The sequence below is a fragment of the Cariama cristata genome, unplaced genomic scaffold (assembly GCF_000690535.1).
Source record: "Cariama cristata isolate BGI_N322 unplaced genomic scaffold, ASM69053v1 scaffold5159, whole genome shotgun sequence".
Taxonomy (NCBI): Eukaryota; Metazoa; Chordata; class Aves; order Cariamiformes; family Cariamidae; genus Cariama; species Cariama cristata.
In genome coordinates this window covers 1-11,525 of record NW_009637309.1, presented here as the reverse complement: position 1 = coordinate 11,525, position 11,525 = coordinate 1, and the positions used below count along the sequence as shown (strand labels likewise).

Genomic DNA, 11,525 nt, shown 5'->3' with positions numbered 1-11,525 from the left:
ATCGCTTTTTTCTGGCCTCCAGCAATTTCTGTTTCTGTTGCTTGAGCAGTGCTGAAGCAGAGACAGACTGGAAACTGGCCCCTTGATTCTTCTCAGCATCTGGAAAAAAAACAAACCAAAACAAAATAAGAAGCTACTAACGTTTGCTCAGAAGGAGAGGTTGAGTGATTTCAGGAGTGGGTTTTCCTTCAGGCAAAAGGACAATACCTGCTTTGGTCCAGTGTTTGCAGAGGTTTCGTGCTCCAAAAGTTGGCTGTGCCAGCAGTTCCTTGAATTCCTCAGAACATTGCATGGGTCTCTTTGCTGCACCTGAAGCAGAAGAGGCAGAAATACAACAGATTTGGAGCCAGGAAGGGAAACAGACCTGGCTTTAGAGATGTCGAGTAGTCTAGGTTGGAAGAAACCTCTGCAGGCCATCTGAATGAGCACCTCCCCTCCAAAGCAAGGCCAACTTCTATGTCATATTTGGTTGCCCACAGCCTTGTCCTCACAGATCACATCATGAAGACATTTCTACTCCTTCAGCAATTTCATCAGTCAGTCAGTTCCTCATCAGCCTTGGCTGTCTGTGCTACTCCCACCGTTCCGAGTTTTAGAATGCTTGAAAGCCCTGAAGCCACCACATCTTATCCTCCGGGAATTAAGAGCAGCTAAAAGCTAGAGACAGGACATGCACTATGTTGTCTGAAATGGAGGCAACTGAAAGATGTGAAAAAGACATCTAAGTGGCATCTAGAGCACATAGTTTGAATAATCTGTCGTCTGCTCTCCGCCAAGCATAAAGAGGGTGTAATACTAAGTGTTTTACAGAAACAAAATGGAGGCAGAGAAGATCGGTGACATCCCAAAGGCTCTGGAAGGAGCATGCTTTGAAGATCACAAAAGAAAAGCACTAGAAACAGGCTGGGTACTCTGGAGGTCCCCTGCATTGCAGACCTGACTCTGATTTATACTTAGTATTCCTTGGAAGCTTTCAAGATTGACAGAAGTCATTTATTTTAATAAAATAAAATAAATTCTCTGGTTCAAAGTTCTTAAAACTTCTCAGTATTCTGGCAAAGATCTTCTGTCACTGTCCAAAAACAGAACGGGAGACTTAATTCAGGGGTACTGATAAAAAAAAAATAATGCATGAATCTACACAGTCGCTTAGTTATATTTGCCTTGCAGCTGTGATCTCAAGAGGGAAAAGGAGTTTTGATCAATTGAGAAAGCAGCCCGCAAATGACTATCTCTGTAGCAAACCAATTGCCAGATTCATTCAGTGAGTAGCAGGGTCCTGGGACACGTCTACACATCAGGCTGGAAATATCTGGAGGGTGAAGAGACTACATGGGTAATTAGGTACCAATTTTCTGCCTGGTTTCCTGGACAATTGCATCAACTCCTCTCACGACCAGATTGGAGAGAGTGGTTTGAATCTTCCTTTTCGGCGCTGCAGCTGCTGCACTAGAAAGAGGAAACAAAACCAGAACATCAGAGTTTTCCCATGCTTAGAGCAAGGACAGGAGCTCAAACGCTAGCCCAGTGCTTCAACAAAACTCCAGCCACCCTAAAGGGTGCCTCTCTCCCGTCATCTGCCTGTCTTTGGGAAGAATGTGGATCTAAATCCAAATTCTAGCACAATGCTTAGGATCTCCTGGGTTGATATAGGTATTTCCTATGCATTGAGAGAAAACTAAACAGCGGTAATGGCTAAGCTTTGCTCACAGTTAGTTCCAAGGATAGAGGGAAGGCTGGAATTGCTTCATTACTATGGAGTCACACCAGTTATCAGAGGGCAGTGGCAAGGGAATGAAAACCGTGTGCAAGCACAGGGCTTGATCCAGCTGTGACTTGTCTTTCCACAGCTGTCTTCAGGGGGATTTGGATGAAAGGATCCAAATCCAAATAGTTATGAGATCGTATACTGATCTACTGATCTTGGTCACTTAATAACATGCAGAGTGTACTACTGTCTCTTCATTAACACATAGTGATACTGTATTATTTCAGTCAAGGAAGAGAGGAAGAGGAAATACAGAACACACTGAGTCTGGGATTAAATGCAATGAGCCATAACAAAATACGGTAAGGGAATGGCACTGAAAAATACTCATCTCAGAGACTCGAATGCTTGGGATCTCATGATAAAGATCACTTCATCTACTGAAACACAATCCTGCCTGGCTTCACCACACAGTATTAATTTAGAGGTAAAACCACTCCTTACCACATATTAGCACTGACACAAAATTTTCCTATCAAATAGCAGCTCTGTTACCCCATGGGCCCAGGAAGATTACACCAAAAGTGGTGTATTTATTCCTATTAGGTGAACGTAGTTAAGTCAAAGGGATCTCTAACTAAATAGATACCCTTAGAGATAGCATCAGGCTCACTTGTATATGAGGGGGAAATTCTGTTCAAAAGCAAGGGAAATAAGCGGTTTATCTTACACTGAGGCTGCATATGCTGCTGAAGAGACACCTCCATAGTAAAACCCATCCTGACACAGCCTCTCCTTCAAACTGGGATTTTTCCGACCAACTTTTTTGGGAACACGGCCACCAGAGAAGGTGGACTGCAGATCTGCCCGCTTCGAGCTGAGCTTCTTGTACTGGGATTGTATGTGATACTGACAATATTCACAGTCATTCTGAAAAGAAATGGGAGAAGCCTGTTGCAGGACACTAGCAATTACGATTTACTTCATTCCTCTCACCCACATGCATCCTTCTATGGCTAAACAGAAGTAGCACCTCTATTGTAGTACTCCAGCATTTGAGCAACTCTGCAAACATATGCCCACACTCCAACAATGAAAAACAAAACTAAAATTGCCGATGTTAATCACTGGAAAAAAAACCTCTGCATCAAGGAATTTTAAGGCTATTCCTTGGCTTAAGTCCTCTTGCCCAGATTCTGTACTTTTGACTCTGAACTGTATGCAATTTTCTTACTGGTATGAACACGAAGGAAAACTTAATACTGGAGCAAGATATTTCATGCACCCACTTCAAATTAATTCATCAGTTTCCAGTGTCAATCGGAGGGAGTTTAGAACTGAAGATAGTGAGCCTGCCAGTCAGAGACAGCAGTTCCATAAACACACTCACTCAGGGTGTTCTTTAACTTTTTACCAAAACAATAACTCCATTTTCGTTGATATTAATCCACCCAGATTTGTATAAATACAATTACCCCACAATCAAACATTTTTTGTCACCAGTTAAACAGACAGCCAATTCCTTCACGAGGTTCTTCTGCCAGACAGCCTCCATCTATCGTTTGTTCCATGTGGCACCAGGACATCTCACTAACATTGAGAGCCTTGTGCACAGCCACCTCCTGGAGTGGGTCTGCAATCACAGTCTTGTTCTGCTACCAGTACCTTCTGTATTTGTCTTCCTCCCACTCCACACACTTTGAGTTCCTCCCCAGTTCTTCATTTCTTTATTTTCTCTCCTCCTTCTAAGTGCTACCCTACTAACTATGACCCTTCTGACTTAGGGTTCCTTTCAGGAATCATAACATCACCATAGCCATAAAATGACATAGTCCACAAGTCCCTTTAAACGAGTACAAGTCAGTACTGTCACTAAAAGGAGGAATCCCAACACCTTTTTCTTCTTATCTCCAGTGCCCCCCATTCAGGTATAAATATTCTGGAAGCTTGCGGACACGCTGGACTGGAGAACTCAGCGGGTTAAAACCAGCTCCAAAAAATGCAACCATTTCCAAGAAAAACCTCCTGTTGTTTCACCTTGGATGAGTTCTCTAGTGCCGTGCATGGAAGCTTGCACCAGCGCAAAGGAGAGTGAAAGGGTGCGGAGATGGTGGCAGTCATGGGTCATGACCATCTCTTTGCACTGCAGCACCAGCTTTGCATTTCAGGAACTACCGTGCTGCTGCTACAGTGCCCTCACAGAAGCTGCTCCTCTGGATTTCATTTCTCAGTTTCTCCACCCACTTTAGTCAGTTATAAGTCAAGATCCAGAAACAAGTCAAAGAGTTGGAGCATCAGTACAAAATCAGCAGCCAGATTTTTACCAACAGCTTAAGGACATCCTGACTACTGAGATACAGACCAGGTTCACAATCTGTGCACAAGGATCACCGTTCTTCTTCCTGGCTTTGCAGGTGCCCATGTCTAGAGCTTCACCCATAAGGAGGATCTTCTGGGGATGGTCAACAGACAAACACACCTAGAAAGAAATCAGAACATGCCTTGAGGAGGACTGGATGGGCTTCTCTCTAGATGTCACTGGTTTGGCTCTGGTCCAGTTTGGTACCTCTGGTAGTAACAATGCAGTTTTAAAACGCAGGCCTAGTTTAAGAAAGCCACATGTCCTGTTCAGATTGAGAAAAGACTTAGTTAAAAAGAAAAGAAGTGAATTTCTTTCTTACAAAGAGATGAAAGATGTTGGATTTCTATGCTCAGAGCCTCAGGAAGCCAAGGACCAGCAAAGGTAGATCTAGTTGTGCTATGAATGATGGTCCTGTACAACCGCATGGCTCCGATGCCATCATGGCAACCACATTCAGCAGTGGACAGGAAGAAGAGATGTACTCGACCTCTCTGTCCCTCTCCATAAGTCTAGCTCCAATCATAACCGACTCCTGTGCAAGAAGAGTGTCTACTTCACACAACCAAAGACAGTAGGAGTTGTGTCTGTAGGTAGGAAACACTTTAAGAAGTCAGTTTTAATGTAGTTTTAAATGTGTACATTTTAGCCAAGAAGAGCCATTCTTAACAGTTAAATATGGCCTTTACATTAAATCTGGTATGCCTTTCTACTCACCAATAGGACTTTCTACTGCTTATTTATGTTAATTTAAGCAATTATATAGCTTAATAGACAATTAATGAGATTCTGCAGAATTTAAAATGCAAAACACTACATCACCAGCTACTATATTGAAATTCGCCTTGACAGAAGTCAGTAAAAACAGTTTCCACTCCAGTGCACTTAAAAAGGTATTTAAAAAATTAATTTATTAGCAAAATGAAGCCACCTTCAATGTTTTGATACATACAGAGAGGTAATTCATAATGTTCTGCATTTGTAAGTAATTGATTAAACAAGCGAACTACTATGTATCAACTTACTGTCATAATACATAGCTTGTTTAATAAATCAAATATTGCTTCTTCTCAGTCATGATTTTGGAACAAGGAAACATTTTGCAATCACATCTCATGCTTAAATTAGAAGACAGAAATTATATTCCCCACTTTTTTCAGTTTTGAGAGACCTCTAGGCTGAAATAGGCATTGCAATGAAGTAGTTAAATAAACTGAAAGGAAAATACAGTCCCTACATCTGTGGAAGGACAGACTGCTACTGAGAGCAGATTAAACACTAGAATAAACTCTGGTTTTAGACGCTTAATATGACTTGTTGAAGTTCAGTCTTCCAGAGGGCCAGGAGCAAATACACACCACACAAATATCTGAAAGCAATTCAAACTGTTTACGCAGACTGCTGTAATTTCAGCCTTATCGTGTTACAAAGCTAGATCTCAAGCAGATATGAAAAACTCCCGCTCCGAGTTTTTATCTATAGCTGATAGGCAAGTGAAAAATCCTCTCACCTCATCTGAGCCTTCTTTAGGTTTCATAGGATTAGCATTGAGCAGCCCGATGACCGTGCCTTGGTCTGTCTTCCAGTGCTCTTTGTGGACATCACCGAACAAGAAGAGCGAGACACACTGATTGAGATCCCGCAGGTCGTTCAGCCGCCAGATGCTGAATGTTCTGCCCTGGAACAGACATTCCCTTTCCTTTCAGCTCTCAGTTCAGGGACACTGACTGCATCCCCTCTTGCTGTTGCTTTTGAAGAGTTATACCTGATTTTTTCCCCACCCTGGGTTTTGCTGATTCAGAAAAGCACAATTTGTAACCTCAGCACAGGTTAGATGATACAGTATCTCCAGCCATGCCACACAGCCAATTCTGAGATTCTTAAAGGCCAAAATAGCACAGTAATACTGCTACCACCGATCTTCCCGATACTAAAGCTGGACAGTACTTTTGCTTGCTGAATAAAGAGGTTTTTACGCCGCTGAACAAAGAAAACCAGGGCACATCCAGATCGCTGTTTCATCAGTGACTTTCTACGGGACACGTGCACCATCTAGGACAAAATAAGCTCTAGGGAAATGATGGAAGCCGAATGTGCTGGCACATTTAAAACAAGAGGGCTATCTAGAAAGATTGAGAGCCACAGCAATTTTTTTTGGCACTGGCATTTCACATATAACAGTGGATGAACCGATATAAGACAGTTATGCTACGGTTACATTAGCCAATGCTACTATCTGGAACAGTTGAACCAGATAAGCTAAGGACTTACCCTGAGGACTAAAAGCAACATTACTTAAAACCAGATGAGCCAAGATCTTTAATACAGTGGCTTTTCATTAACTACATGGAGTTGGCTGATTAAGTTGAAGACCTAATTAGTTTCTCAGGAAAGAAGATCAACATTTCACTTGAACTGAGCAAGGGATACAATGAAGTCACTTACATTATTTGCGCTCTGAGGAGTGATCTTTTTCACTATGACGCCAAATGTTACCCAGTCTATTTCCTCCAGATTTTCTGCAGCAAGTTTGCTCTTCAGCTGGGACAGTCGGATGAGCTTCCGGTTGGCCATTTTCCTGTCCATTTCAGCTGAAGACACCCGGGGTTTTCTAGATCAAGCAAAAGCATGTAAAAGAGAATACATCCCTTGGCATAAATGGACAGAGACAATCAAAACCATCCAGCATTCTCCTGGGGAGACTATGTCTTGCTGCAAAATGCCTCCGTGCTTTATTTCACCCTGAGGTCACTTGAAACAAAACCCCTCGGTTCAGATACATACAACAGAAAGCTACTGATGACATTGGTTTTTGTCCAAATAGCTGCGCTGCAACTTAGCCTTGAGCCTGCATTAACTCTGCTCATTTCAAGAATGACTGAGTGTGACTGTCTGAGCACGGTTTGGAAATCCAGCATGGTTTCTGGGGAGGAAAGACACTGTGAGCATTCAGAGACCTCTCGTGGCCACATCCAGTATGGGGATTGCGAGTGGCTCCCGAGGCTTATGTGTGGAGCAAAATCTGTTCAGGGGGAGCACAGTTGAGCTTTGCACATGCCCACTGCTTCCCTCCTCCACCACCGAGGACATCCCAGGGAAGGCAGCACTAATAAAGTGACAGGGCTTTTTTGTTAGAAAAGAGCAAAGGTGAAAATAGAAATAGAAACATGGTACTAAGCCAAAAGTCAATGTTCCCTATTTACTGATCAATCATGGAATGCTGTGGCTTTGTGTTACGTCCCCTGATGACAATTAACTAATCTGACATGGTTGTACATACATGTACATGCAGCAAATCAGAAATTCAGTCCTCTGTGCACCACTTGTGTGACTAGTATCACAGCACACTGGACAGATTGCAGTTTCTCTCCCGCTACCGGAGGGTGATGTCCCCAGACAGAGCTCAGCGCTGGGCTGCTGACCTTAGTCTCAGTCCTGAGAAGGCTTCCACAGACACTGGCTGAGTCGTTGCACTGGAGCACGTAGGCACATGGGGAGTCTTCTCTCTGGTCACCTTACTGGGTGTGTTCCCTACGGTAGACTTGAGAGGCTGGAATGCCAGGCTGAGGACTTGCCGGGGAGGAGGAGTCTTGTTCTCTTTAGCAGGGAAAAAAAGCAATAATAAAAAAAAAATCTTGATAATGAAAGAAAACTTCTAGATAAAAATAACACTAACTCACACCTGACCAGAGACAGGAGTCTAATATAACACAGTTAAGAAAAAGGTGTAAAACTGTCTTATTTGTACTGAATTGGTCTCCCAGTCAGCTGGGGACTAACTGACAGCTCCAGATCAGTCACATGTAACTCCAGCAATGAGTTCTGCCTGGTGAGGACCTTCCCAGGGCAGCTCTCATTTTCCAGGCAAGCTAAATCGTAGGATAGACATATGCAAACTAGACTTCTGTCAGTGTCCAAGTTAATCACAGCAGTTCAGAGCATAGCACCCATTGCAAAGAATACAAGAATTAACTCTGTAATAAGTTCTGTTCCGCTGTGACCAGATGGCTACTGGTGCACCCACTAGTGTAAAACTACCCTGGATGTGTCTACACCACTGCTGTGAACCAGATAGGCTTTCAACAAAAGCCCAGTGTGTTTCAGTGAAAGGCAGACTGAGAATGGTACCTGCTGAGGATGCTTTTAATTTCTGGATTCCTCGCTTGGCTGGTGGTAAAGGATTGCCCAGCTGGGCCAAGAAACATGGTGACTCTTGCAGCTTCTGAACTTTCCTTTCCTTTACGGGTAGACAGGGAGATTTACCTGGCCAAGGAAACAAAACAATATGAGATGTCAGGATCTGGACTCAAACACTAAGAATTACTCCACTCTATGTAATTCTCTGAACAACAAGACCAAGTCAGGGTCCCACATGGAAACTCTTCTGCTAAGTTGCCAGCATCTGAAATGCAACAGCTGGAAAGGACCCAATGACTCTTCCTCATGATGACCTAAAACTCCGGATGTTACTGAAACCACAAAGCTGTGGAAAGTAGGAAAATCCTCTTGCTTTTCAATTTCCCCGTGCAGATTCATTACTATCCCCAATGTGCTACAGAAACAAACATAGCTGTATTTTCTGGGTGTACCAACATCCGCCAGTCATGAAAGCTGCCCCATGTAGAATCAATCCATGATGCAGATACCAAAACTGCAGCGCACTGATTTAGTCTGTAGCTGCAGGAAACAACCTGTGTGGGAGTACACCGGACCACCATTCCTCCTTGCTACTCAGTGCCCACTCTAGGATTATGCGGAGTCTTGCCTATAAATTGCACGTTGGTAGGCCACAAATCATAAACCCATTTAATTAGTCTCATTACCAGGGGTTTTCTTCTGAGGGCCTGAACTGGATTGCTGCCCAATAGCAGTCTTTTGCAACTGCTCCTGTAACGTCTTCATCTGTTCTTGCAATTTTCTCAGCTCAGCTAGGAAAGAAAGGAGAAGAAAAAAAGATAATAATGAAGACAGTGGGAAGCCATTGTAAACAGGGATTTATGAGATCCCTGGAAGTCTGGCAGTTTTACTGCATCATAGAAACTTAGAAAACAAAGACCTGAGCCACAATATAGATTTACTTGATTCTACATAGCTCACAGTGAAGAGACATTTTTCCATACAGCCTGGAGCTGACTTCTCTCGTATAAATATTTCACTTGATTGTGTTCCTTGCCATGTTGCACATAACTTTCCTACTGAACGTAACACAATTTAAATGGCTGATGATGACAGCCCTGAAGACTGAATCAACATTGCTCTTCATCACACAAAGCACAGGCAATCTTCCCTGTCCTGCTCACCAGAGCTGGTTCAGTCTCCCTGGCTTACTTAAGTCCTCTGTCTTTCTTTTGAGAAAACAGGTTTGATGAGTTTGGCCACTGAGCACTGAAAGCCGGACTTAGAAACATTCACAAGGACATTCTGTATCCTCCCTCTGAGCACCATCTTAAACTGAGAAGCACCAGGCCCTACCTTCTGCCCATTAGCTCTCCAGAGACAAGATATGCACAATAAAACAGACAAAAGATGCTGTTACAGAAACCTTGCAGTTCCTGGTTGGTTTTCTCTTTTGCCTGACTGGTAGCTGAAGTGGGGACAGGTTCCTCTGCCTCCTCCTCTTCCAGCAGGTCATCTACATCTCCAAACAGTGTAGCCAGGTTCTCCTTCTGCTCATCAATCATGCTGTCCTCAGCATCAACCTCCTCAGTGTAGGATGCATCATCTTCTGCATCAAAGAGCTCATCATATTCATCTCGTTCTCCCTCCTCATCCTCCAGAGCATCTTCTTCCTCAGGAGAATTCCTCTCCTCAGGAGAATTCTTCTCCTCAGTTGCCTCACTTTCTTCCAGGAGAGAAGCCAACAGATCCAAGTCATCATCAGCTAAACCAAAAATTAAACTCAGCGTTATTCCCGTCCAGTTAGACGAAAGCTGCCATGCAATAAAACATCCAATTACATAATTAAATAATACATAATTACAAGCTAATGACAACCAAAACAAAATCGGAGCAGCAAGTAGCATTTTTAAAAAAACTACATCAGCTTTAGCTAAAGGAAGACAGAGCAGCTTCCTGCTGCCTGGTCAGATGGAAATGTGGTTGCAGACACTCTCAGCTTGTGATCCAGGCTGGCTAGTCAGCAGAAAACTTGCAGTCTACTTAGCACTGGCTTTTCCTCTGATGCAGCTGCTTCTACAATAGCTCCTGTTACAAAGAAAAGCCTGGGGACCTGTAAAGGTGTAGCCAGGAGTCCTACAGAGACACCACGGGGCTTGTGGCAATGAAAGATGAAGAGAAAGATGCAAGGCAGGCAATAAAGCATATTCTGAGATATGGTTTGCTCAAGGAAGAGCATACAGAACAAAGAAATATGGACCAAAGGGATAAAAAATGGAAAAAAGAAAATCAAGTACAGAGAGAGGAATGGGACAGACAGAGCAGAACTGAAATTCAGAACAAACCAAGACATTTATCTAGCCTTTGCTGTTGAAGAAAACACAAAACCAGGGAAGGGACAGAGCAGCCTCACAGAAAGGTGACAAGAATGAAGGCAAGAGGCAACTTCAAAGGCCTCTGCAAGTGAAGTCAGTGCAGCATAATTTCCTTTACTAAAAGGTTTAACAAGTTTTCTGAACACTTGAACTTATTAACTAAAATACTGATCAGAAGACAATTTTCACACTGAAAGTAAAAGAGTACTTTCTGCCTTACCGTCCATGATTTCACCAGGATTTCTTCAAGAGCCCCTCGAGGAAAAATATTCTCTGTTGTGGGGAGAACAACAGTGGTACTGTTAAAGTAGATACTTTTTTTCAACTAGAAATACAGGCTCCTGTATATGTATGTTCAGGCTCCTTATCTGATGATTTGTAAACCACCAGTTGTTTTTGTTTACAGCTGAAGGTGAAGACCCCACTAAATTTAAAACCCTCATGTCCATTTTCTACATCTGAAGTCTGACCTATGCTGAACTTACTGCAGTGTAAGGGCATTACTTTTAGAAAAGAGCCCATAATAGACGCAGATTTTAAGAAATGCCTACCATGTTCTCATAGTAATAACCATTTCCACCTCACCAGTCCTGCACCGTAATCATAATTAGCATTTAACTAGTTATTAACGTTTAAGTTATTGTTATTCTTAAAAGTGTACGTTCCACATTTCCCACAGCTCCTCCATTTCACAGACACATGTCCATGAAAAATAATCAGCACAGGCAGATGTAAATGGCCAAGGGAAGACTGGATAAGAAGAAGGGAAATCCACTGAAGATGGATTTCTCACAAACCCAAACTCTAACTCTGTGCTTACAGGTCTTCCTGCTGCAGTGACTTTTAAGTCCACTTTTCATAGTTCTCTCTTTTCTCTTGCTCCAGAATATTAATTTTCGGCGCAGAACAAAACAAAACTCAAGAGCATACAGCGACCACCACAGAGCCCCGGGCTCCCGCTGTCCTG

General features: G+C 43.0%; 1 protein-coding gene across 1 annotated transcript in view; it reads right to left on the bottom strand.

Annotated features, from left to right (window-relative positions):
* The window catches only part of MCM10 (minichromosome maintenance complex component 10), a 17,099-nt gene extending 6,314 nt beyond the window's left edge, over window positions 1–10,785 (bottom strand). Inside the window, exons 1-12 of the mRNA XM_009708265.1 lie at window positions 10,779–10,785; window positions 9,610–9,948; window positions 8,891–8,995; window positions 8,196–8,330; window positions 7,490–7,664; window positions 6,513–6,678; window positions 5,578–5,745; window positions 4,071–4,187; window positions 2,439–2,638; window positions 1,349–1,449; window positions 208–303; window positions 3–99 (exon numbers count right to left, since the gene is read on the bottom strand). Of these exons, the coding sequence (XP_009706567.1) occupies window positions 3–99; window positions 208–303; window positions 1,349–1,449; window positions 2,439–2,638; window positions 4,071–4,187; window positions 5,578–5,745; window positions 6,513–6,678; window positions 7,490–7,664; window positions 8,196–8,330; window positions 8,891–8,995; window positions 9,610–9,948; window positions 10,779–10,785 (1,706 nt within the window). The remainder of the gene's footprint in view (window positions 1–2; window positions 100–207; window positions 304–1,348; window positions 1,450–2,438; window positions 2,639–4,070; window positions 4,188–5,577; window positions 5,746–6,512; window positions 6,679–7,489; window positions 7,665–8,195; window positions 8,331–8,890; window positions 8,996–9,609; window positions 9,949–10,778) is intronic.
* Window positions 10,786–11,525: the final 740 nt, after the last annotated feature.